A 26,767-nucleotide genomic window follows, 5' to 3' on the forward strand; every position below is an offset into this window, starting at 1 on the left:
GGTCCTGAGTCCTGCCTCAAATCCCTTTTCGATCAGGAGGGAAAGGTGGGAGCTGTTTGCCGGGAAAACTTTTATTCAGTCTGAGCCAGGTGGAAACAGATCCTTTGTGGAGTTTCTGAGCAGCTCTCCCCTTTCTTGGGCTTTCCAGCCTCCCACCCCTAAATTGCAAAACAAAGAGAGAGAAGAGGAGTGAAAAGCACTTTTCCTTCCTGGTTGGAGTCAGGTTGGCCAGAAACAGCATTTTCCCCTTTAAATCTCAGGAGGCTGATGCCAGAGGGAAGGTAAAAATTAATAATAAGTAAAAGCAAGAGCAAAGCATGTCCAGGGGAGTGTTTCAGGAGAGGAGGAGCCCATCCCTTTGCTGCCAGGTCTCCTGGATGACTGAGGGGACTGGGGGCCACCAGGGCTCATCTGTGGTCCCACCTGGCTGCCCTTGGCTCTCCAAGCCTGATGGGCCACAGCAGCTCCTGGGCACCTGGGGCTGGAGAACCATCCTGGCATCACCTGCTCCTCCTCAGATGGGTGACCACGTCCCTCTGGGCTGGGCTTGGGTCATGAGGTCCTGGAAGCACCCCCATCCCTCTGGAGCCTCCCGTGGTGTCAGGTGGTCCCTGCCCTCTCCTGGGAGCTGTGGTGTTGGAAAGTGAGATGGTGAGGACACCCCTGGGTTTCCACCACCCTGCAGCTGGTTCTGGCAGGAAGGTTCCAGCATGGTCAGGAGGAGATGGCACTTCCCTGCTCCTGCCCAACACGTGCAGGATGGGAGTGGCTCCTCCAAGTTCCCCTGCACTTGTGAGGAGGTGGCTCTGCCATCCCCTGTCCTGGAGGATGTGGGGAAGGCAGGACCTGGCTCAGTGGGTTGTACCAGCTGGGAATTCCAGTGTTGGAGGGTCCCTTGGCCTTCCAGAGCAGGTAGTGAGGGCAGGACCTGCCAAAAAACTGCTGGGAAGAGAAAGTCGGGCAAAACCTTGTCCTGTCCCCTCATTTAACCCCTTCCTGTCTGTACATGGTGGTTGTGTTGAGACCTGTGAGCACCCCCTGGGGACAGAGGCTGCTGTGGGTGACAAGGAACACCCTGGTGAGCGTGGATGGGGGTTCTCCTTGGGTGGGCTGTGCTGCTGCCAACTAAGGGATGGCATCAAGGGCTCCCCTTGTGCCCCCAGCTCCTCCCCCACAGGCAGTTTCCCACCCTGCTGCCCTGCCCCAGGGCTGGGTGGGGGCTCCTGGGGAACAAAACATCTCCAGCACTGGGAGGTGCTTGAACAGATCAGATGTGGCCCCAGAGCTTTTCCTGGTTCCTCAGATCCTCAGTACCAGGAATGGCATTTCCCAGACCCTTTCAATAGACTGGAAGGGAGTGCCCTGGTGTTCCTCTGACTTTCTCCTGGCAGGGGTTTTCCTTCTGGTGTCACAGGAGAAGGTGGGATGAGCATTTTTAGGAGTGCTCCAGCTTTCAGGAGCTGTTTGGGTCCTGCTCTGTCCCTGTGTGCCATGTCCTGCATCTCCTGGATCTGAGCCCCCTTGGCCACATCCTTGTCAGGGTCGTGGCTGTGCTGGGATGGTGACCAGAGGGTGGGTCCCCCCTGGACCAGGAATGGGCTTCCCTGCTCCTTGTGGTCCAGGGTCTTGCACAGCCCAGTTGGAAGCAGGTGATGGGTCCTGTTCATACAGATGTGGTTTGTGTCAGGGCCAGGAAGGATCCTGCCTTCAATAAAGAAACATCCTTTATTTATTAGGGAGATGTAGCAGTCACAGCACAGCTGTCAGGGAGTGATTCACTTCCAGGCAGGAGCTGCAGGCACTGAACAAATTCAGATTTTCTGCAGGAAAAGGGGACGTGGTGGCTTTGGAATTTTGCTCTGGAGCTGTAATGAGATGCTGACAGCCTGTGGCTGGGCATGGAATCATGGAATCACAGACTGCTTTGAGTGGGAAGGGACCTTAAAGTTCATCTCATCCACCCCCTGCCATGGGCAGGGACACCTCCCACCAGCCCAGGCTGCTCCAAGCCCTGTCCAGCCTGGCCTTGGACACTCCCAGGGATGGGGCAGCCACAGCTGCTCTGGGCACCTGTGCCAGGGCCTGCCCACCCTTATGGTAAAGAGATAGCCAAGCCTGGGCATCGTTTTGCACTTTAATGTCACTCCTTGGGTACTCAGAGAGGGCTGAAAATGCTGTGTCCTCTCCCAGGGTCCTGCCTGTGCCCACCACGCTCAGGAGAAGGTCCTGGATGTGGCTGCTGGATGTTCCCAGGTATGGGGACACCACAGACATGAGCTCTGTGGGGCAGTGCCCATTTCCAAGGCTGTGCCCACATTTGGGGACAGGCCCTGAGCTCCTGGTGTTGCAATCAGAGGTGTCCCCTGCCAGGTGACAGTGTGAGGGGACTGTGCAGGGACTGTGTGTCACCTGAGCCCCCAAACCCTGCAGCCCTCAGCCCTCCTCCCTCTGTGCTGGGCAGGAGCTGAGCTCAGGCCCTTGCTGGGATCCCACATTTCCAGGCAGGGCAGTGGCACAGGCTGGTGTGACCTGCCCAGGACTCAGTGGCCAGTCCCTCCTTCCTCTTCCCGAGCTGCTCCATCCATAAGGTGCTTCCATGGGCAGCACAAAGTCGTGGTTCTGCATTCCCCCTCAGATGTCTGGGATGTTCTGCCCACTGGGATCCTCCTGGCTTTGCAGAAGGGGTCAGAAATGCCCCATCAAAGCCAGAGAACCGTGCAAAGCTCATTTCCCAAGGGTGGTGGCAGCTGGTGCAGGCACAGGGTGTGCAGAAAGGTGGTGATGGGCATGGAGAGTTAAACCTGGGCTTCGAGGAGCAATGGGCTCCCCTGAGCCCTCCTGGCACAAGGTGGTGGGAGCTGGAGGGGCCCCGGGTGGCCTCTGGATCCTTCCCCCTGTCTTGCTTTGGGATCAGCTGATCCTGAGGCTTTCAGGGTTGCAAGTCTGATGGGCTTTGTGCCTGGCAGGTGTCTGCAAGGCCACGGGGAATGGGGCTGGATCCCCAGGAATGATCCCTTTATCCCTCCAGTTTGGCTGGAAGACCCTCAGGGAGAGTCCCCAGCCCACCCATGTGCCAGGGGGGTGGTGGGATCACTGCAGGTCGGATCCTGTGGTGGCAACAGGACACTTGCTATGGCTCAGCAGGCTTTGGATAAACCCAGTGTTAGCAGTGAACCAAACCCGGGGAAATTCGGGGCATTTCATCCCCAATATTTGTTATTTTCTGTTTCTGAGCCCAGGTGTGTGTGGGGAGGGAGCGCCGAGGATGAAACGGCTCCCGAACTTTGAGCTCCGGAGCTCAGTGCCTTTGTCTGGGTGGGACAAAGGCTGATTGTTCTGCCTGGGGGAAGTTTGGCTCACGAGGTTGGGAGAGAGGGAAAGGGGCAGCGCTGGGAAAACCGGGAATTACAGGTGTGCTGTCCCCCTGCTCCTCCCTGGGAACTGTTCCCCAAATCCCCGAGAGGCTGCGGATGAGCGGGGAAAGCATCTCGTGCGGTTGGGTATTTATTTTAATTTATTTTTTAAACATTAAGAAGGCAGGTGGAAAGCTGGAAAGGGAGGGAGGAACTGGGGACTCCGAGTGCCCAACGAATGCAACGGATTTCCCTTTATCGCTCTTCCTGCGCGGTGTGTGGGAAGCAAACACCGTCATCTGAACTTACTCACCGGCTTTAGGGTAGCGCATTTCTGGCCGGTGCATCATCACCTGCGAGCGTCCCCCCTCTCAAACCTGTTTGGGCACCTTCCTGCGCTATTTTCTCCTCCTTCCCTGCTCCAGTGAGTTCTTTTATCTAACCCATCCACTGCAAATAATCGCACGTACGAGCGTCTCGTTAGCTGAGCCCCTTGATTGCAATGTTTGCCTTTCTTGTGCTCCATTGGTGAGTTCCCTGAGTCACAGGGTCCAGCTGGGCTTTGGGGATTGGAGAGCTCGTGTTTACCATTCAGATGTTCTCAGAACTTGAGCTAGCATGAAAACTCTCCACAAAACCCCCATGGGCTGTTTACCACATCAAAGAGGTTCAGCCCCTTTCAAGCTCAGCTTGAAACTCAAACAAAGAATCTTTCATGGAGCTCAGAAATGCTGGGAGAATTCTTGGAAAATTATTGTTTTTTGTTTGTATTTTTAAATCTGATGGGGGGGGGAACCTTCAGGTTTCCACCAAGAACAGGATTTGCAAGTATTAAAATGCGTTTCCTGACCTTGCTCTCTGTAGTATTTCCAGTACAAGCAGGAGGAGGGAATGGCAAGGAGTTGGTCCCAGGATAGCTGGAACACACAGGTTTCTCCAAAACCACAGTACTTATCACTTTGCAGGAGAAAAGAACGTTTTCCACCTCTTACCACGTATGAATGTCATGAATCTGAACCCGTCCTGGAGAGGACAGAGGATGTGGATATTCCCCAGCCCAACACTTTAATGCTGCTTGTACAACATCATCACTGTGTTGCTCCTCAAGGAATCTTGATGGGGATGGCTGGATATATTCAAATGAAACCCAAGTTTGTTAATTTGAGTGGGAAAGTTGGGGCATCTCCCCTTTCCCAGCTGATCATTCAGAACATTTCCTACCAATCTTTCAGTCTTTGGTGGTTCTGTGCCTTGGGAGAACTCAAAACCTGTCATGTGGCTGTTTGTCATCCCCTCTGGGCCCCAGTGAGTGGCACAGTCCTCATGTTTCCCAGGGGCTGACAAACTCTGGCCTCCAAAAAGCTCTGTCTGGAGCTTCTCCAGGGCTTGGAGCTTCTCAGGAGAACTGTTGGCTGCCTGTTATTGGTCTGTGCCTTAATCAGTGTCCCTTAATTAACACCGAAGGGGGATTCATTTACACAGAAGGGAAATGTGGAAGGAGAGGGTTTAAGCTGAAGGGAATTGATCTGGAGGAACCTTTCTGCTCTCAGGCCAGCACAGGGACCCTCTTGGCAGCAGAGACTCCTGGTGGGAGCAGATGACCTTTGAGGTCCAACCCCAACCATTCCTTGATTCCATGAAATACATGGAGTAGCACACATGGCACAGGGGGCTGAGTGGATGGAGCTGCTCCAACACCCTCTTGGTCCCAGTTCTGGCAGTATCTTCTTGGCCCTGAGCTGTGCAAGCTTGGAAGAGTATCTGGGTTCCAACACGGTGTTCCCACCTGCTCTGAGGTTTGTGTTGCCACTGCTTTGGTGAGGGACTGCAGGGCCACAAGGACTGGGGGGATTTGCTGTCTGCACGTGAGACCTGACCTTGCCTGCTGGGTTGCCCTGGGCAGAGCAGGCTCTTGGGGCTGGCTCTGGCTGTGCTGAGTGCCAGGAGGACTCCACAAGCCCCAGCAAGCAGGAGATGACTCACTCTGCCTTTGTCAGCCCCTGCCCTGGGAATGTGCTGCCTCCTCAGATGGGAGGTGATGAGTGGGAGCTTCCACACCGTTTGGGTGAGGTGGGGCCAATCCCACCATCCCCCAGCTGGGGAAGCTCCCTGGGGGCTCTGACAGCCTCTCCCATGCCATGCTGTGTTCAGGACTCACAGGGATTTGTAACCAGGGGCAGCTGGAAGGCTCAAACACAAGCTCTGTGTTGTTTGGTCAGGGAACAAGGAGATAAATTTGTCCAGGTCATCATCCAAGTGTCTCCAAGTGCATCCAAGTGCTGGGGTGGGGGCTGTACCCAGAAGGAGAAGTGGAGCTGCAGGTGGGCACTTGCTCCTGGTGGGTGTCCAAATTCAGCATTGATTTATGCATTAGTAAAGCAGGGACTGCTTGAGTTCCTGCCTGCTTTGGCTGGGGTTGAAGTAGCTCCAGGTCCTCCTGATCTTCCAGGAGTGGAAACAACAGGAAAACATTTCATCTTTCTCCAAAAAACATCCAAGTGGCTGTAGCAGCTCAAACCAAGAGTCAACCCAGCTCAGGCTCCCACCCCCAGCACTGGGGGCCTGCTTGGCCTGGTGGAAAACCTCCAGCTGGCTGAGATGGGCTTGGCCTCAGCCTTTGCTGAGCAGGAGGAGCCCAGAAATCCTGGGATCAGAATATCCTGAAAGCTGTGTGTGGGGGCACAACTCCCTTATGTCCTCCTGACCTGCCCTCCCACACAGCCCTCAGTCCAGGGTGGAGTGGGGAGACACTGTCCCTGTGTCCCCACCTGCCTTTGGAGCTGAGCTGGCACTTGGGAGTTCTTCAAGAAGGAAAACCAGTGTGGAGCTGCTGTTATGTCAGCCTGGGATGCCCACCCTGACCTAGCCCTGCCTGGGTGGCCCTGGTGCTCTGGAAGGTCTGGAGATGCTGTGGCTGGGCCAGAACTGGCTCCAGGCTCGGTGTCTCCAAGGTTTAGTTATTTTTCAGTCTGTTTATGGCTTTATTTCTGGAAAGGTTTCTTCTTGCTCCCTTCAAACCTGCTGGAGCCTGGCTGTTCCCAACTGCTCCTCTTCCAGGCACTTGACCTTGGGGTTGGCTGAGGGTGTTTTCCTGGTTTCCTTGGCCTTTGGGATTGCTGACTGCCGTGGCCTGATTCCCGTGATAAATAACCCCGGGAGATTGCCTTTGAGTGAGTCTTTATCAGCTGTTGGAGGGAAGGAATAGCAAACAGAGTCAGCAAGTCTGCTGGGAATGGAGCTGCCAGAGGCCAACCAGGCTCCCAGCTGCCCACATCTGCCTGGCTGGTGACTCTTGGCCTCAGGCAAATTCCTGGTTCCTCAGGGCTGATAATCACCCTGGGTAGTTCAAACTCAAAGGCAGGAAAGAGCACTGGAATGGAAAGAGCACTGGAATAACCCCCTGGCTCAGCTCCTGGGCCATCCAGGAGGCTGAAACCTGGAGAAAGGGGGATCTTTGTCCTCCTCCAGGAGCTGCTCTTGCAGGTGGAAAGCTGGGGGGGTGGGTCACCTCTGGCAGGTTTCTCCATGGGCTCCAGGGACAGCCTGCACAGAGATTTCTGTGTGGGTCCCACTTTCCAGGGGGCCAAACCCGGTGACTGTTGCCCCACTGTGTGTGACAGGGACACCCCCAACACCCCTTGGGGTCAGCTGTGACATGGGGGAGGGGGTGTTGAGCAACCCCAGCACCCTCTCTCTGTGTGCAGGGGGGGTGAGGGGGTGCCTTCTGCTGCCCAGCCCCCCTCCCTCCCACAGGCCTTTCGGTTGTCCCCATCCCCCTGTGCTCCTGGGGGGATTTTGTAGCATCTTTACCCCAACCCCACCTGGGGTGATGGTTTGGGACCCCCTCCCAGCACCCTGAACCCCCAAGTTTGGGCAAGTTGGGGGGTTCAAACTGTTTGCCCATGGCCTGGCATGGAATTGCTGCAGGAAAAAGGGAAATACTTGAACTGGATGATCTAATGCTTGGACTCCATGACCTTTCAGAGGTGTTTTCCAACCCAAATAATGGTATTATTCTATAGATGCTTTGAGGGCAGCACCTAATCCTGGAGCTGCTGGGAAGCCTCGTGAGACAGAGGGAGCAGAGGAGCCCATGTGGGGCCTTCCTCAGCCCAGCCCCCTCCCACAGCAGCTCAGAGCCTGCCCCAGAGGGGCTGTTTCCAGCAGCCAAACGGTGTGGACTTGAAAGGAAAGAGTCCCAGGGCTTTCTTTGCTAATCCCGTTTTGCAGAGAGTTCCAGAAGACTTGAGGAACAAACAGAAAATAACGTCGGTCGAGGTCAGTATCAAACCCAAATGATCAGAGAAACAAATATTTACCCAGGTCAATATTTAACTAGGAGACAATAAATGCTGATATTGAACCAAATCTGTATATAAATACGGTCTATTTATAATGTGAGCCTCCAAAGGGGCACTGCCAGGTACTTGCCAGGGGGGTTGATTGATGATTATCCTGCCCATTGTTTGCTGATTCCCTTGGAGGCTGCAGTTTCATGCAGGTGCATGTATGAGAAGGAGGCTGGGCTGGGCAATCCCAGGGCTGGCACAACAGGCACAGCCGTTGTCCCACAAATGTCTGTGCCCCAAGGAGGGGCCTCTTTGCCTCAGGATGGGGTGTCCTGCTGTTCCCTGTCCTGCTCTTCCCTGTCCTGCTGTTCCCCCATCCCTTGAACCCCCATGTCATGGAATCCTGGAATGGTTTGAGTTGGAAGGGACCTTAAAGCCCACCCAGTGCCACCCCGTGCCATGGCAGGGACACCTCCCACCAGCCCAGGCTGCTCCAAGCCCTGTCCAACCTGGCCTGGGACACTCTCAGGGATGGGATGGGGCAGCCACAGCTCCTCTGCCCAACCTGTGCCAGGGCCTGCCCACCCTCACAACCAAGAATTCCTCCCCAGTATCCCATCCATCCCTGCCCTCTGGCAGTGGGAAGCCATTCCCTGTGTCCTGTCCCTCCATCCCTTGTCCCCAGTCCCTCTCCAGCTCTCCTGGAGCCCCTTTAGGCCCTGGCAGGGGCTCTCAGGTCTCCCTGGAGCCTTCTCTTCTCCAGGTGACCCCCCCCAGCTCTCCCAGCCTGGCTCCAGAGCAGAGGGATCCAGCCCTGGAGCATCTTTGGGGCCTCCTCTGAACCTACTCCAGCAGCTCCACATCCCTCTGCTGTCAGACCCCAGCGCTGACCACAGGGTTGTGTTGTTGGCTGCATCACATGGACAAGGCTGACATTTTTCTGTCGCCTCTGTCCCCAAAGTTCTCAGCAACAGGGACCACCACGGTGCCACTGGTGGGGGTGGCTTTGAGCAAGAGCCTGGCACCAGCCTGGGAGGGTGTCCCGTCTGGAAAAGGGGCTGGGGGCGAGCACAGGGCTCGGAGCTGAGAGTCCTGCTGGAAGTCCCGCAGCGCCTCCCCGTGCCAGCTTTACAAGCTCGTTGCCTGTTTAGCAAACATTGATTTCCCTCCTTGTTCTCTGCTGCTCCCCGCGCGGTGACAACACCTGATGTTTCTCTGACGGTTTGTTATTTATCACCTGCAGATTAGAAAGCGTTTAATCACGGCACAGACAGTGCCCCCCCACCAGCTCAGTGCCCCCGCCGTGCCAACGATGCCCGCGGTTAATCCGCACCGTTGGCTTAAGCACCGCTTTTATCTCGGTCCTCCCGAGAAATGTTTGCCTTGGACTCTGCTTGTGTCGATCGATGTCCTGATAACACCTGGCCCGGCCTTTGACAACACCTGAAGGAGGGGGAGAGGTCTCCGGGGCGGGAGGTTCCAGTGGGATTTGTGGAATTGGGAGGAGGCAGAGGGGGGAAGGTTCAGGTCCACACCTGGAGAGTCCCCTCTGGGGGCACTGGGGTGGCACTGCCTTTGCAGGGAGTGACTGGCCATCCCATCACAGCTCTCCCAGAGGCTGCTCCCGGGGTTATCCTGCCCTCCAAGGAATGTTGGTTGCCAGGTTTCGATGTGCCAGTGGTGAGCATAACACGGTCCTGCTGCTCCAGTCACACAAACTGGGGTCCAGTGGCCTTACTGGAGCAGACAAAGTGCTTGTTTGTGCCTTTTCCTTCTTGCTTTTGGTTTGGTTTTCTTTTCTCTGGCAAGTTGAAGAGATGATCCATTGGGGTCTTTGGAGAGATGATCCATTGGGGTCTTTGGAGAGATGATCCTTTGGGGTCTTTGGAGAGATGATCCATTGGGGTCTTTGGAGAGATGATCCATTGGGGTCTTTGGAGAGATGATCCATTGGGGTCTTTGGAGAGATGATCCTTTGGGGTCTTTGGAGAGATGATCCATTGGGGTCTTTGGAGAGATGATCCTTTGGGGTCTTTGGAGAGATGATCCATTGGGGTCTTTGGAGACATGATCCTTTGGGGTCTTTGGAGAGATGATCCTTTGGGGTCTTTGGAGAGATGATCCATTGGGGTCTTTGGAGAGATGATCCATTGGGGTCTTTGGAGAGATGATCCATTGGGGTCTTTGGAGAGATGATCCTTTGGAGTCTTTGGAGAGATGATCCTTTGGGGTCTTTGGAGAGATGATCCTTTGGAGTCTTTGGAGAGATGATCCTTTGGGGTCTTTGGAGAGATGATCCTTTGGGGTCTTTGGAGAGATGATCCTTTGGGGTCTTTGGAGAGATGATCCTTTGGGGTCTTTGGAGAGATGATCCATTGGGGCCTTTGGAGAGATGATCCATTGGGGTCTTTGGAGAGATGATCCTTTGGGGTCTTTGGAGAGATGATCCATTGGGGTCTTTGGAGAGATGATCCATTGGGGTCTTTGGAGAGATGATCCATTGGGGTCTTTGGAGAGACGATCCTTTGGGGTCAACACCAGGTACTGTGACTTTGAGGGGATAATACCCCCCAAGTTCAGTGCTTTGACTGTGGGAAAGACTGTTCTTGTTGGCTTTCCCTTCCTGGCCACACCAAAGATCGTTTAAAATGAAAGAGAGCAGGTTTAGTTGGGATATTGGGAAGGAATCCTCCTCTGTGAGGGTGAGCAGGCCCTGGCACAGGTTGGGCAGAGCAGCTGTGGCTGCCCCATCCCTGGAAGTGTCCAAGGCCAGGTTGGACAGGGCTTGGAGCAACCTGGGCTGGTGGGAGGTGTCCCTACCAAAGGAAGGTGATCCCACAAAAGACCTGGTGGCTCCTCATCTAGAAGACCCCATCAAGTCATGATGGGCATCTCATGCACTGTTGAGATGAACTGAGAACCCTGGGGGTGTGATAAGTTCAGTTCTTCTCAAAAAAAGCAAGGAAATGGTTAATGCCCTCTCTGTGCATGGTGGACAGGGGGGAAGGGATGAGCTGATCATTCCAGGTCATTGCTGTCTCTTGTGAGCCCACTACAGTCCTCAGCTGCCCTGTCTGGAGCTGCCCCAGGCAGGGATGGAGCCAGGACCTGCTTGGGCTGACCCAAGTGTCCATGGATGTGTCTGAGGATGAAGAGCCCCAATGTCCATGGATCTGGCTGAGGCTGAAGAGTGCCAGTATCCATGGATCTGGCTGAGGCTGAAGAGCCCCAACGTCCATGGATGTGGCTGAGGTTGAAGAACCCCAATGTCCATGGATGTGGCTGAGGAGAATGCAGAGCCCCAACGTTCATGGATGTGTCTGAGGAGGATGCAGAGCCTCCATGTCCATGGATGTGTCCGAGAAGGATGCAGAGCCCCCATGGCCATGGATATTTCTGAGGAGGATGCAGAGCCCCCATGGCCATGGGTGTGTCTGAGGAGGATGCAGAGCCCCCCCATGTCCATGGATGTGTCTGAGGAGGATGCAGAGCCCCCCCATGTCCATGGATGTGTCTGAGGAGGATGCAGAGCCTCCATGTCCATGGATGTGTCCGAGAAGGATGCAGAGCCCCCATGGCCATGGATATTTCTGAGGAGGATGAAGAGCCCCCATGGCCATGGGTGTGTCTGAGGAGGATGCAGAGCCCCCCCATGTCCATGGATGTGTCTGAGGAGGATGCAGAGCCCCATGGCCATGGATGTGTCCGAGAAGGATGCAGAGCCCCCATGTCCATGGATGTGGCTGAGGAGGATGCAGAGCCCCCATGGCCATGGATGTGGCTGAGGAGGATGCAGAGCCCCCATGGCCATGGATGTGTCTGAGGAGAATGAAGAGCCCCATGGCCATGGATGTGGCTGAGGATGCAGAGCCCCCATGGCCGTGGATGTGTCTGAGGAGGATGCAGAGCCCCCATGTCCATGGATGTGTCTGAGGAGGATGCAGAGCCCCCATGTCCATGGATGTGTCCGAGAAGGATGCAGAGCCCCCATGGCCATGGATGTGGCTGAGGAGGATGCAGAGCCCCCATGGCCATGGATGTGGCTGAGGAGGATGCAGAGCCCCCATGGCCATGGATGTGTCTGAGGAGGATGCAGAGCCCCCATGTCCATGGATGTGTCTGATCTCCTGGTGAAGCTGACCCCACAATGAGGATCCAGCAGCTGGAGCACCACTGCAGGCTCAGGATTACCTGTGAAGGAGCTTGGCTGAAGGATGCAGGTGCTTCTGAAGCTGAGTCTTCCAGCTGATGGGGGTGGTGAGACTCAGCTTGCAGCCCCACACCCCAGGAGATTTCATGTTTAAACATCTCCCCATGCTTCCATGGACACATGGAACCCAGCAGCTCTCCAAGGATGGCAGCTCTCAGCATTCCCAGCCTGTCTGGCATCTCTCCTCTCAACACCATGGGCCTCTGGGATCTGCTGGGGCCTTGCAAGGAACATCCTCCATTTGGATGCAGCCCCCAGAATATGAACACCTCAAAATGAGTCCATTGGGTTGGTTTTGTTGGTTTTCTGTGTGGCAGAGGGAAGCCTGTGTTGGGTTTGAGCCCTCACTGGTCCAGTGACCAGCCTGACAGTGTTTGCATGGCCCCAGACTGGGAGGGGAGAGAAGGCTTTCCCAGTCCTGTTGGACTGGAGGAACAGTGGAGTGGATGGAACCAAGTGGTTGTGGAGAAGATGGATGCACTGGAAGTGAGCAGAAGAAGGATGTGGAAGGAGAATGAGACCCAGGCAGAACCCACAGAAGGCTGATAAACACTGGTTTGGGATGTGGAGATAACTCTTCCCCTCTCCGTGGTGCCAGAGGCCTGTTTTGAGCACTGACCTTGGAGAAAAGATCCAGGTCTGGCTGAGGGAGTTGAGAAAGTCAAAGCTGGGGGACAATTGAGGCAGGAGAAGAGAGGCCTGCAGGGCATTTGCTGTTGTCCATCCAGGGAATGATAAGGGAGATGCAAATCCTGACAAAGTCTTTCCTACCTTGGAAAGCACAGCAGTGGCCCAGCTGAGGGCAAATGGCAGAGAAGGTCCCTGGGGACCCCACAGAGGGGGTGTCTGGGACACCTGTGGAGGTGGGATTCCCACAAGGCCTCTGTGGAGGAGCCTGGCAGTGGCTGATGATGAGAGTGTCACCTCACAGGGGCTGGATTGAGCTCATGGAGCTGCCACACTCCTGCTATGCCAGCACCTCATGGAAGGTGCCCACTCTGGGGGTGCTGGGGCTTGGCACAGCCCCAGGTCTGCACCACAAACCCCTCGTGCATGGGAGTGAGTGAGTGTTGGGGCTCAGCTCCTGCTCCAGGGGTTTCCAGCCCATTCCCAGCATAAACATTCCTGCCTGCCCAAGGCAGCCCTGTGGGAACTGGGAGGACTGGTTGGTTTCACTGGGTTGGACATCTCCCAAGGTCTTTGCTCTGTGCTTCAAAGCCTCCTCTGGAGAGCTCTGGACTTCTCAGCTGTCTTTTCTTTCCCTGTGAAAAGCCAAAGAGGCTTCCCTGTCCCTCCTTGGGCAAATTCCAACTGATGGTGGGGAACCATCACCTGCTTCCATGGGGAGCCATCAGCTGCTTCCATGGGGTGTGGAGTGTGAGGAGACACTGGTGACAGGGAGGGCAGGCTGAGGCTGTGGGGGGCTGTGGGGGTGATGCCCTCCATGGTCAGGGGTATCTGGGGGACCCTGCAGGGGTGGTTGTGCCCTGGGGGAGGACACCCCACTAACCCAGCCCTGTCTGCCCACAGCTGCACCCCATGAGGATGGACCAGCGGATGCCACCGCTCATTCTGGAGGTGAGTCCCTTCCCTCATCCCTCCCCCTGCACCCTCCTGCTCCTGTGGGTGAGAGACCACCAGAGTCCCAAAGAGACTGAGCTGGTACAGCCCCCCACCCACCCAGTGCAGGACACCCAGACCCACTGTGAGGTCATGGTGGCACCTCCACTCCCTTCTTCTGTCCCCACCACCCGCCAGGGCATGTCCCTCCATCTCTGCCAGTCCCCAGGCACCTGTGACTCCTTCATGGCTCCAGTTCATCCATGATCTGGATCCCACAGGCTGTAACAGGAGCCATGAGTGACAGCAGAGGCCCCTGAGTTCAGGGGATGAGTGGGATCCCACACACACCTGTCTGCACTTGGGTACCCCAGTTGTGCCAGCCCTGGGCCGAGGACTTCATAGAATCGTGGAATTATTTAATTTGGAAAAGCTCTCCAAGAGCATCGAGTCCAACCATGCCCCAGCACTGCCAAGGCCACCACTGACCCATGGCCCCAAGTGCCACATCCACATGGCTGTTACATCCCCTCAGGGATGGGAACTCCACCCCTGCCCAGGGCTGGACAACTCTTTGGGGGAAGAAATTTTTTCAATATCTGACTTAAACCTCTCCTGGCCCAGCCTGAGGCCATTCCTTGTCCTGTCCCTGGAGCAGAGCCTGATCCCTGCCCCGGCTCCCCCCTCCTGGCAGGGATTGCAGAGCCAGAAGGTCCCCCCTGAGCCTCCTTTTCTCCAGCTGAGCCCCCCCAGCTCCCTCAGCTGCTCCTGGTTTTGGGTGGGGCTCTGGTTGGGAAGTGCTTTGGGGTCTGAGGTGCCAACACCTGCCTGGGCTGAGCAGTGCCTGGTGGTCCATGGTTGTCACGGATAAAATGTGCCCATTTCTCCCTGTGGGAAGGACACTGGAACTCTGGGATTCCTGGGGAACTGAGAGATAGTAGATCATTGCATAGGACAATTCCATTGTTGTCCAGGTCCTGAGGGGCTGCAGCCACAGGCAGGGCTGGTGTCCTCTCACCCAGTGGCACCCACTGCTGCCCCTCAATGCCCCCTTTCTTCATGAGCCTGAAGGAAAGGCAGGGAATGATCTTGTTTTAGTGGAAAGACAGGGAGAAGTCTGTGCTCTGCAGGCTGGGGTGGTTGTGGGAGAAAGGGAGGTTGGGTGACACCAAACAGGGGGGCAGGCAGAGGGCAGGGGGTCTCCAGCTGAGAATGCACCTTGGGGATCTGAAATTAGGGCCCTCCATAGAACAATTCAGTTTGGAAAGGGCCCCTCAGATCCACCCCTTTCCACGGTTCCACACCTGCCTGGTCACCTGCCCCACTGGAGACCTTCCCTGGGGAACTGGAGGTGAGAAAGTGAAATGCCAGAGATAAGGGAAGTGTAGAAGTAAAAGGCCCCAGCACCTTTCCCTGCCCCCACTCCTGGAGTGGGGCCCTTCATTGCTCAGGTATGTGTGGCATCCGGAGCCGCCAGGACTGCCCGGAGCTGATTCCCAAGGGAACCCGACCCGTGCCAGTGTGGGTGCCAGGAGCACCCAGGGCTTGGCTCCGAAGCCTTGGCATGGTTCTCCCTAGGGCAGGAACCCTGGGAGCAAATCAGGGTTTTGGAGCACTCTGGGAGGATGGAGATGAGGGGACTCTGAGTCCCTTCCCCGCCTCCCACTGATGCCCTTGGGTAAAAAGGAGGGCAGGCCTGATCTCTGTGGTGGCAGGACCCAGGAATGGCTGGAGCAGGGAGGGTCGGGTTGGATCTTAGGGAAAGGCTCTTCCCTCAGAGGGTGGTGGGCACTGACCAGGCTCCCCAGGGCAGTGGGCACAGCCCCAAGGCTGCCAGAGCTCCAGGAGGGTTTGGACATGGTGAAATTGTTGGGATGTCTGTGCAGGACAAGGGGTTGGACTGGATGATCCCTGTGGGTGCCTTCCAGCTCAGGATATTCCATGATTCCGTGAGTGGCTTTAGGGTCCTCCTGAGTGAGGTTTCCTCTCTGGAGCATGTAGTGGATTGTCTGAGCTTCCTTCAACCACTGCAAGGACTTTCCAGAGTCTGCACAGTTGACAAGGACAGTTGGACTCGATAATCTTGGAGGTCTTTTCCTTAGGATTCCCAGCACTGTGCACACCCCCCAGTCCCAGTGCTCGGCTCTGGGGCAGCTCAGCCCTTCCCAGCCCGGCCTCCCTGAGCTCCTGCAGTGGAGGAGAGGCTGTGTTTGTGCCCATCCCAGGGCTGGCACGGGGCCAGCTCGGCCATGCGCTCCCGGAGGTGCAAAGGCCCTTTGAATGACGGGCTCACAGGTGACACGTTTCGCTGGAAAGGACGAGGAAGTCTCTTGGGCCCCATCCAGCTTTGTTCAGAGCAATGAAGTTGTAGCAGGGCTGACTTTGGCCCATGGCACTCTGGTGACATAGTTCAGGGCCAGCCAAGCCCAGGCTGGAGCGGGCAGGGCGCGGGGTGAGATCAGCTCGCGCTCCTGGAGTGCGCTCTGGGCTCTGCCAGGGAAACCTGGTGGTTCTGCCAGCTCCTCTACATATGAATGAGTCTCCCAGGGCTTTGCAACCAGCTTGACACATGGATAACCACATAATTAAAGGCTGGAGCTGTGCAGAAGAGCATTAGCGCTGGTATCTGTAACCACAGAGAGCAGAACTTGAGTCATCAAGCGCCAGGGGATGAATTTCCTAGAGGATTGCTCCATCGGGTTGCTGAGTTGTTGGGCCTGGATCCAGTGGGATGCCACAGCAGACACGAACCAGGAGGGCAAGGAACCTGCTTGTCTGAGCCAGAGGTCCTGTTAGCTTGGAGGACTCAGGCTTGTAAAAACAGCTCTGTAAAACTAGAACTAACCCAAAGGTTAGGCGAGGGCTGACTCACTCTGCCAAGGTGAGAGTGCCTGGAGGTTTCCATTTTAGACTCAGAGTCCACTGAGCAACAACACTGAGATTTCTAGGCCCAAATTAGTCTCAATTAATTAAAGATACTGTCCTAGAATTTCTTGGGTAATTAAAGATACTGTCCCAGAATGAAACACATCTCAGGCTCCTGAATTTAACAGAGACCAGAGCCAGCATGTCCAAGGTGGGCTGCAGATCCAGCTTGCCCGTGGTGTGAGCATGGCTGGAGCAGAGCTCCTGCTTTCATCCCATTCCTGGTGTCAGTCTCTTCTGTGTGTGCCCAAAGCTTGTCTCCTCTTTATGGGGCTGTATTTCTCCTGACTGCATCCCCTGCCTGGCTGTGTGGTGTTATCAGTGGAGATATGGGGGAGGCAAGTGGGGCAGAGGGCAGTGATTCACTCTTGGGGAGTCTGGCTGAGTCAGAGACAGGAGCTGAACCGCCTCAGCCTCTGCCTCCTGAGCCGTTCCTGCTGCTCTCCCCATTTCCTGCTGGCTCAAATCCCTGTTGGACGTTGCCCTCCCCACCACCAGGTGCCAAGGCCGCCCTTCCCAACTTCTGCCCGTGGTTTTCTTGCCCCAGGCACGTTCCGAGATGGACAAGTACCTTTCCACCGAGGTGCCCCCCATCCCGATGCTGGCGGACAAGAAGTACCGGCGGGAGAGCGCCTCGGTGGTGGACGAGTTCTTCTCCACGGAGAAGCCCAGCTCCACACCCTACAGCGTCAACATCAACGTGATCCTGCCCGACACGACGCACCTGCGCACGGGGCTCTACCGGCCCCCCAAACCCGCCGTGCCCTTCCCGCCGCCCATCAAAACCGAGCCCGGTGCCAGCTTTGCCCAGCCCTGCTCGTCCTCCTCGGGTGCCACGCAGACCCTGCCCGACTTCACCAGCGTGTTCAGCATGCCCCAGTCGGTGGCGGTGAACAACATCTTCATCAAGCAGGAGATGCCCTCGGAGATCCCCTTGTCGGCCGCCCCGCAGCCCCCCCAGCTCTACCAGCTGCCCCTGGGTGGTGGTGGCAGCGCTGAGATGCCCACCCTGACATCCTCCAGCAGCTCCACCACGGCCATCAGCTGCCTCAGCGGCGTCACCATGTCCACGGGCACCGCCGTGCCCAGTGTGGCCCACAGGCCTGTCCAGCCAGGAGGGCCACTCAAGCAATACCCACACGTGCCCCAGGGACAGGGAAGCTTCAACATCTCTGGGCAGTTCTACCCTGCCCCGGGGGTGAACCTGCCCCCCTCGCCCCCCAACTCCCAGCCTGGCAGCCCAGAAAACCAGCCCGAGCTCATCAACACCATCTCTCCCCCACCGTCCTACGAAGCCACTTTTGGACTGAAGCTGGTCCAGTCATCCCAGATCCCCCCAGTTCCCAATGGTGTTGGGACCCTCTCCCAGGGGCACATTGTCATGCAGCCCCCCAAGTACAACAGGCGCAACAACCCCGAGCTGGAGAAAAGGAGAATCCACCACTGTGACTACCCAGGTGTGTGCATGGCTTGGCTTTGGGGGGTCTCTTGACGGTGGGTGGGAGCTGCCTTGGGCCTCAAATCCTTTTGTCTGCAGGAGTTTTGGAGTTCAGGGGAGAGCCCTGGGGAAGTGGGAGGGAGTAGAATAGGTTGATCCCACCTGCATTATCTGGTGCCTGTTTTCTCCCTTTCCCTTACCCCTCTATGCTCTGACAAAAGCAAGCCTGGCTCAGAGAGGCAGAGACTCCCTGGAGAGCACAGGGATGCTCCTGGAAATCTGCTCCTTAGCTGCCTTAGGTCTTGCCTAACCCTGAGCTGCCACGTGCTCTGCAGCTGAAACCACACTGCCTTTCTCACTGACCCTTCCTTTCCTGCTCTCTCATAGAGGGTGGAAAACCAGCAAGGAATTTCCACAAGCAACCTGATGGTCTCTCTCTGTAGCCTCAATTTTCTTCTTCCAAAGGGGCAACAAAGTCGAGTGTCTCTGTCTTGTGTCCTTCCATGGCTTCGTGTACTGCACCAGGATGGTGTGGAAGGGCATTTTAGTGGAATCACAGAATGGTTTGGGCAGAAAGACCTTAAAGATCGTCCAGTCCCACCCCCTGGCATGGGCAGAGACACCTCCCACCAGCCCAGGGTGATCCAAGCCCTGTCCAACCTGGCCTGGGACACTCCCAGGGATGGGGCAGCCACAGCTGCTCTGGGCACCTGTGCCAGGGCCTGCCCACCCTCTTTGTATAAAACCTCTCCAACCCAGAGCTGGGGCTGTTCCCTGTGTCTTCCCACTCCAGGAGTGTGTCCATCTATTGATGGCCATCTGTGATGCCTTGGCAGGTGGAGACTTTGCAGAGTTTCCTGGCTGTGCACATGGAGGTTGTGGGACCTGCAGCTACAAACTCACATTCACTCGTCCCTTCATTCATTCCTCATCCCTGGAAGTGCCCAAGGCCAGGTTGGACGGGACTTGGAGCAACCTGGTCTAGTGGAAGGTGTCCCTGCCCATGGCAGGGGGTGGCACTGGGTGGACTTTAAGATCCCTCCTGACACAAACCATTCTGGGATTCCATGACACACAGAAGGGAAGAAAGTCCCGAGTGAGAGATCTCAGTGAAGGCTTCAAACTCCTGCTCCTGGTGCAGGGACACACACCCCCCCTGCCTGGGCTCTCTCCAGCTGCTGGCCAGTTGGGGATTAGCAAACACTTTTCCCATGGGGGTGTGTGAACTGGGGAGAGTCATTTCCTAACTGCCACCTGGGAGATTTATGTGCTCTTTCCATGGCACGGGAGCGGCTGGAGCAGGTCAGCCCAGAGGCTTTGCCTGGGCCAGATCCTGTCTCCGGGATCTTTCAAGAGATCTTTCTGTGCTTACCCCTTCCCCTCCTCTGGCAGCCTGTAGATTTGGGGGTTTCTGAGCTCATGTTCTTGGGGTTGACAGCTTGTGCTGCCTTTTACCTTCTGCTGGTCAGAGTGGGGACAGATGAAGGCTGTAAGTGGGGCACTGCTCTGGGACACACTCCTTGTTCTTGTCCCACTGGTCAGAGGAAGAGTCTCACCCTGTAGGATGAAGTACCAAGGTGATACTCCCCTATTTTCAGCAGAATTTTGGTCTGTGGTGCAAAGAAGCCCCAGCAACCTGTGCTGGATAAACACTGGGTGTCTGTGTACGTGCAGAGACAGAGCTGGGCTCTGTCTGAGCCTTCCCTGCAGGTTCAGCTGGAGGTGACACCATGCAGGACTTGTGCCAAGGCCAGCAGCTCTCACTGGCACGGGCTGGGTGAGGAAGTGAAGGGACACACGGAGAACTCACACCAGGAACTGGGTGGACGAGGGAGACGTGTTTGCAAAGCGCCGATCCGGCACCTTCCCGTGCCTAAAGGGGCTCCAGGAGAGCTGGAGAGGGACTGGGGACAAAGAGCTGGAGGGACAGGACAAGGGGGAAAGGCTTCCCACTGACAGAGAGTGGGGTTAGGTGGGATATTGGGAAGGAATTCTTGGCTGTGCGGGTGGGCAGGCCCTGGAACAGGGTGCCCAGAGAAGCTGTGGCTGCCCCATCCCTGGGAGTGTCCAAGGCCAGGCTGGACAGGGCTTGGAGCAACCTGGGCTGGTGGGAGGTGCCCCTGCCCATGGCAGGGGGTGGGTGAGATGAGCTTTCAGGTCCCTCCCAACCCAAACCATTCTGGGATTCCATGATCTCTCCCCAAAGTGTGAGGGGCTGCCAAAGCTTCAGAGCACCAGAAGCAGAACTGGGGTCACCAACCCTTATCCCCCAGCCAGGAGGGACCAAGGGCTGGTCTGGGGCAAGGGGCTGCTTTGGGCTGGGTGGAAAGGCTGCAATGCAAAATGGGACTGTGTTGCTTCTACAGGTGATAAAAATTCAAATTCATTTTTGATCTGCTTGTCAAAACTCAAGCAGCAGGGCCATAAAGGCAGCAGGACAAGCTCTCCTGAGCTGTATCTGCATGAAATGAGGAGCTAACATGACCCATTTTGAGACACCTGGTGCTGAACCTTTTGCTCAGATCTCAGTGATTCTGTTAGACCCTTTCTTTGGCTAAACCTGTTATTGCTGATCTTCTGAAAACACTTGTCACTGGCTTTATTCTGGATCCTGGAAGCCAAGCAGTGGCTCCAGACCTTACCTGGGGTTTCCTGCTTCCTGGAACATTTGCATCACGTCTGCTGGGGCTGGGACTATTTCAAAATACATCTCCCCTCCAGCCTTGCAAAGTGATATCAGTTATGTCTGGAATCCAGAGAGACAAAGGGCAGCACAAACCCAGCAGCTAGTGGGGGTGAATTGAGTGTTTTCATCCTGCCTGGAAGACCTGGTGGAGAAGGGCAGGTTTGAATGTTTGTGCTTGACTTTCCACCCCTGATTCCCAGCACAATGGCCATGGGTGTCAGGGCTGTGTGGCAAAAGATGCTGTAAAGGTCTGTCTGTCTCTGAGGACAAATGCTCTTTATTTACTGCTGAACCCAAGTGGTGCAGCCAGACTTATTTGCATTACCCAGCTGTGTCCCTCACCTCAAATAGCAGAGTTCTGGGTTTGTTTGAGCAAGGGCCCCTTTTCTCACAGTGAAATTGTGGGTTTTTTTCTGTTCTTGCAGGTTGCTCAAAGGTTTACACCAAGAGCTCCCACCTGAAGGCACATCAGAGGACTCACACAGGTAAGAGCAGCACAGCACCAGGAAGTGCTGCCTGTGCTTCTTCCCTGTCCCTGTTAATGGTGCTGAGAATGTCACAGAGCTGATTCATCTGGTGGCTGTGCTGGTTTATAGGGCAGTTTATAGGACACACATTGCTCTGTGTCTTTGTTTGCCTTCTGCTGGGATGGGCTGGGGTTTAGGAGAACTCTTGGAGGCTCTCAAGGCAGTGGTTTGGAAAAGAAGCCCCCTAAACCCCACAAAAAAAGGGCAGGGTTGGATTAGATACTGGGAAGAAACTGTTCCCTGTGAGGGTGGGCAGGCCCTGGCACAGGTTGCCCAGAGAAGCTGTGGCTGCCCCTGGATCCCTGGGAGTGTCCCAGGCCAGGCTGGACAGGGCTTGGAGCAGCCTGGGCTGGTGGGAGGTGTCCCTGCCCATGGCAGGGAGTGGAAGTGGATGGGCTTTCATGTCCCTTCCCACCCAACCCATTCCAGGATTCTGTGATCCTCTGTCACTGTGAGCTCTTGTTTTGAGATCCATCAAATCCTCCTACAGAAGGATTGTGTGAGGGTCTATGTTGCATGTACAGGACCTCTGAGGAGACAAGGGCTGAGTCTTTTGTGTCAAACACCTCTGTGACTCCCAAGGGGAGGAAGGAACTCCTTGTGGTTCCCTGTTTTTTGGCCACATTGACCATTCGTGCTCGTCCTCAGCAGCTGCCAGTGGTGCATCACCCAAAGGGCTACAAATCCATGCCCAGAAGGGCTGTGCCCTCCTTCCCAGGGCAAGGGTGCCATGGGCTGCAAACAGGGTGCCCAGCACAGAGCAGCTCCCACCACAGCCAGCTTCCCTCGGTGCCACTTGTGCATTCAAGCACAGGTCCCCTCATTAAGACATTTATTATACCTGAAACTTTTATCAGATCCCCTGGTAGTCCAGGAACCATCAGTGCCCTCATAAATCTCTTTTATAGAAGGGCTGATCTTTACTGAAAGCAATTAAGCTGGCCCAGAGTTCACTTTTCTTTTTTATTAACAACGACCAAGCCCCATCCTGTGGCTGGGAATCGGTTCTGGCTCTTGGCTCCGTTCCCTCCTCCCCTTATCAGCCCCTCGAACACGCCAGCAAAGAATTTTTCTTTGTGTGTGAAGTACAATATTTTTTTGGCAGGGGCTGGGTAGGAGTGGGCTGGAGACCAGCACGGAAGGGGTGGAAGAAAGGGACAGGAAGGATGTTGTCCTGGCTCCCAGAGCTGGGTGGTGACAGGCCTTTGTCACAGGGCTGCCGTGGGGCTCTGCTTTAAAATGAAATCTCTCTTTTCCCCTTCCCTTCAGAGCTCCATGCCCAGGGCATGACCCACCTGAGTTAGGTGGTATAAAGATGTGTCCAGGAAGACTTGGGTGGTTTTTGAATCCAATAAAATGCAGCCATTTTTCCAGGTTTCCCAGTAACTGGGCAGGAAACCCACATGTGTTTGCTTCCTTCCACTTCACTTACTCTAAGAGGGAAGGGCATAGAGGGGAGGGAGGGTGTCAGTAGTGAAAGGGAACTGGTGGTGGCATGGAGTGAGTAAAAAGAAGGGAATCCAATCCAGAGCCACACACAGCCAGGCTCAGGGGCTCTGCATCCAATTTTTTTAATGCTCATGTTTTATTTTTGAGCTCCTGGCCTCACTGAGCACATCACTGGAGCTGCAGTGACAGCACAGTCCCCACCCCTGCTCGGTGCCACCTCGGCTCTGTCCCCTGAAGGGTTAACAATGTCCTTTCTCCCCCTTCCCTGCCCGATGGCAGCGGGGCTGGGAAGCGGCTGATCTCTGCGATCTTTGCTTGTGGTTGTTGTGGGCTGGGCTGTGTCCCTCTCCTGGAGACACCATTCATTTCCAGGGAGCCATTGTGAGATTAAATATATAACCCGCGGCTGCTCGGTCGCCCCCCGGGGCCGGGAATGCCCCTTTGTTCGCGCCTGCCCTGCCGTGCTGTCCCGGCACAGGGAGCCAGCGCCTGGCACAATGCAGAGCCCTGGGGTGCCAGCCTGGAGATCACTCTGGTATTGTTTCAAACTCAAGGGCCTCGGTGGGGCTGACCCAGCCAGGTGACCTGGTGGGGACAATGTTTGGGCTGCGTGGGGCAGATTCTGGCCTTGGCACTGAGGCACCCCGAGATCCTGGTGTGCCATGAAGCACCTTGGCACTGAGGCACCCCGAGATCCTGGTGGGGCATAAAACCCCTTGGCACTGAGGCACCCCGAGATCCTGGTGTGCCATGAAACCCCTTGGCACTGAGGCACTCCAAGGTCCTGGTGGCCCATAAAACACCTTGGCACTGAGGCACCCCGAGATCCTGGTGTGCCATGAAGCACCTTGGCACTGAGGCACCCTGAGATCCTGGTGTGCCATAAAACCCCTTGGCACTGAGGCACCCTGAGATCCTGGTGTGCCATAAAACCCCTTGGCACTGAGGCACTCCAAGGTCCTAGTGGCCCATGAAACACCTTGGCACTGAGACACCCTGAGATCCTGGTGTGCCATGAAACCCCTTGGCACTGAGGCACCCTGAGATCCTGGTGGGCCATGAAACCCCTTGGCACTGAGGCACCCCGAGATCCTGGTGGGGCATAAAACACCTTGGCACTGAGGCACCCCGAGATCCTGGTGTGCCATGAAACCCCTTGGCACTGAGGCACCCCAAGATCCTGGTGGGCCATAAAACACCCTGCCAGCTGCTGGTAAACCCTTTGCAAGTCCTGTGTTTACCTGAGCCATAAAAACAACACCTGCCTCCTCCCTGTGGTGCAGCATCCAGGGGCTTTTTGAGGAGCAGGATGTGCTCCTGGTGACCTGTCTCCTCCAGGTTCACATGTCTGTGCTTTCATAGCTGTGGGCAAGGCAGTGTGGCTGAACATTTTCACTCTCCTACCCAAACTTTCCCCACCCCTGGAAGCGTTCAAGGAAGGAGCCTGGAGCAATGTGCTTTTAGAGGAAGGTGCCCCTTCCCATGGGACAAGACAGGCTTGAAGGTGCCTCCCAAGCCAAGGCATTGGAGGTGCCTCCCAAGCCAAGGCATTGAAGGTGCTTCCCAAACTAAGGCATCGGAGATGCCTCTCAATCCCAGGCCAAGGCATTGAAGGTCCATCTCAAGCCAAGGCATTGGAGGTGCCTCCCAATCCCAAGCCAAGGCACTGAAGGTGTCCCCTAAAGCCAAGGCACTGGAGATGCCTCTCAAGCCAAGGCATTGGAGGTGCCTCCCAATCCCAGACACTGAAGGTGCCTCTCAATCCCAAGCCAAGGCATTGGAGGTGCCTCCCAATCCCAGACATTGAAGGTGTCTCCCAATCCCAAGCCAAGGCATTGGAGGTGCCTCCCAATCCCAGACACTGAAGGTGCCTCCCAATCCCAAGCCAAGGCACTGAATGTACATCCCAAGCCAAGGCAATGGTGTTGCCGCCCAGTCCCAGGCATTGAAGATGCCTCCCAATCTCAAGCCAAGGCATTGGAGGTGCCTCCCAATCTCAATCCAAGGCATTGGTGGTGCCTCTCAAGCCAAGGCATTGGTGATGCCTCCCAATCCAAGGCATTGGTGGTGCCTCCCAAGCCAAGGCATTGGTGATGCCTCCCAAGCCAAGGCATTGGAGATGCCTCTCAAGCCAAGGCATTGGAAGTGCCTCCCAACCCAAAGCATTGGAGGTGCCTCCCAATCCAAGGCATTGGTGATGCCTCCCAATCCAAGGCATTGGTGATGCCTCCCAAGCCAAGGCATTGGAGGTGCCTCCCAAGCCAAGGCATTGGAAGTGCCTCCCAAGCCAAGGCATTGGAGATGCCTCTCAAGCCAAGGCATTGGAAGTGCCTCCCAACCCAAAGCATTGGAGGTGCCTCCCAAGCCAAGGCATTGGAGGTGCCTCCCAAGCCAAGGCATTGGAAGTGCCTCCCAAGCCAAGGCATTGGAAGTGCCTCCCAACCCAAGGCATTGGAGGTGCCTCCCAATCCAAGGCATTGGTGATGCCTCCCAATCCAAGGCATTGGTGATGCCTCCCAAGCCAAGGCATTGGTGATGCCTCCCAAGCCAAGGCATTGGAGATGCCTCCCAACCCACGGCATTGGAAGTGCCTCCCAACCCACGGCATTGGAGGTGCCTCCCAGGCCAAGGCATTGGAGATCCCATGGCTGTGGGGAGGCAGAGCTGCTCCCTGGGGAGTGTGTCAGAGCAGGGCACACATGCCTGTGCTCGCCCGGAGCGGGTGTACGTGCGCGGCCGCCGCGCCGCCGCAATTGGCCGCTGCAACGGTAAATATTTGAGGTCGGGAAAGTCAGCACATTCCCTGAACTCTACCTGCTTGTTCAGGCTGTTAAGAGAGAGAGGGCTAATATTTGAGAGTGCCACACCCTGCGTGGTGGAGAGGGCTGCAGCCAGGGTTCGGCCCCGCAGCGTGGGCACGGAGCGCTGGGGAGTGGCGTGGGCTTTGCCAGTTCCCAGCTGGCTCCGGAGTTGGGTGTGTGGTTGAATGGATTGATTTCAGTTGAGGAAAATGGGTGTGTGAGGGAGGGAGGGAGGGAGGGAGGGGGAGAGGGCAGAGCAATTACATCACCCGAATGCCTGAGCAAAACATGATGTGTTGCGTGCAGGGAGCTGCTCCAGGGTGAACTGGGAGGCAGAGAGCCATGGATCGTGGAATCAAGGAATGGAGTGGGGTCTTTAAAGGTCATCTAGGAATTTAGGGACACTGTTCAATAGACCAGGGTGCTCCAAGGGCCATCCTTGAACATTTCCAGGGATCAGTCACCATCACTGAGTGGTAGTTCCAAAACCTTTAGATGATGTTTCTCCTCATGCCCCCCACCACCTGTAGGAGCAGCAACACCTGCCTTAGGAATTCCTTAGGATTTTTTGAGGTTTTATTTAAAAAGAAACCCAAACAATCTCAAAAAGTTTTTTTAAGCCAGAAATGCTCCAAAATCCAAATGCACTGGGAAACAAGCCTAGAAAGCAAAAAGAAACAAGGCGTGGCTGCTGCAGCTCAGCAGTTCGTGGTCCCTTGGTGGCTCTGGGGGAGCCCTGGCAGTGCCTATTGGGGTCACCCTTTGTAGGGGTTAGAGGGGTGTTAATGACAGAAGAGATCAGGCACAGCAGCATCAGAAGGCTTGGTCAGAAGGTTTACAACTAAGGGTTTATTTTTAGTTACAGCCTCACCTTTTGTATACTCTTGTATCCAACATGTCATGACACTGTTGGTTAGTTCATCAGGCATACAGAGACACTGGGGTTGGTTAGTTCACCAGGCATACAGAGACACTGGGGTTGGTTAGTTCATCAGGCATACAGAGACACTGGGGTTGGTTAGTTCACCAGGCATACAGAGACACTGGGGTTGGTTAGTTCATCAGGCATACAGAGACACTGGGGTTGGTTAGCCTGGAGAAGAGGAGGCTCAGAGGTGACCTCAGCACTGTCTGGAACTGCCTGAAGGGAAGTTCTGGCCAGGTGGGGGTTGGTCTCTTCTCCCAGGCACTCAGCAATAGGACAAGGGGGCACGATGGGCTCAAGCTCTGCCAGGGGAGGTTTAGGTTGGACATCAGGAAGAAATTCTTTGCAGAGAGAGTGCTCAGGGATTGGAATGGGCTGCCCAGAGAGGGGGTGGATTCCCCATCCCTGGAGGTTTTTCAGCTGAGCTTGGCCATGGCACTGAGTGCCATGATCTGGTAAAGGGACTGGAGTTGGACCAAGGGTTGGACTTGATGATCTCGGAGGTTTTTTCCAACCCAATCCATTCTATGATTCTGTGAAACATGTTACTGGTTACAAGGCATCCCATATTCTACAGTTGGCTCTCTGGTCCTTAAGGGTGCAC

General features: G+C 55.8%; 1 protein-coding gene across 1 annotated transcript in view; it reads left to right on the plus strand.

Annotated features, from left to right (window-relative positions):
- LOC139678639 (Krueppel-like factor 5) overlaps window positions 1-26,767 on the plus strand; it is a 33,903-nt gene that overhangs the window by 2,631 nt on the left and 4,505 nt on the right. Inside the window, exons 2-4 of the mRNA XM_071569619.1 lie at window positions 13,383-13,430; window positions 16,885-17,794; window positions 20,887-20,946. Coding sequence (XP_071425720.1) covers window positions 13,383-13,430; window positions 16,885-17,794; window positions 20,887-20,946 — 1,018 coding nt within the window. The remainder of the gene's footprint in view (window positions 1-13,382; window positions 13,431-16,884; window positions 17,795-20,886; window positions 20,947-26,767) is intronic.

The sequence above is a fragment of the Pithys albifrons genome, chromosome 14 (genome assembly GCF_047495875.1).
Source record: "Pithys albifrons albifrons isolate INPA30051 chromosome 14, PitAlb_v1, whole genome shotgun sequence".
NCBI classification, from domain to species: Eukaryota; Metazoa; Chordata; class Aves; order Passeriformes; family Thamnophilidae; genus Pithys; species Pithys albifrons.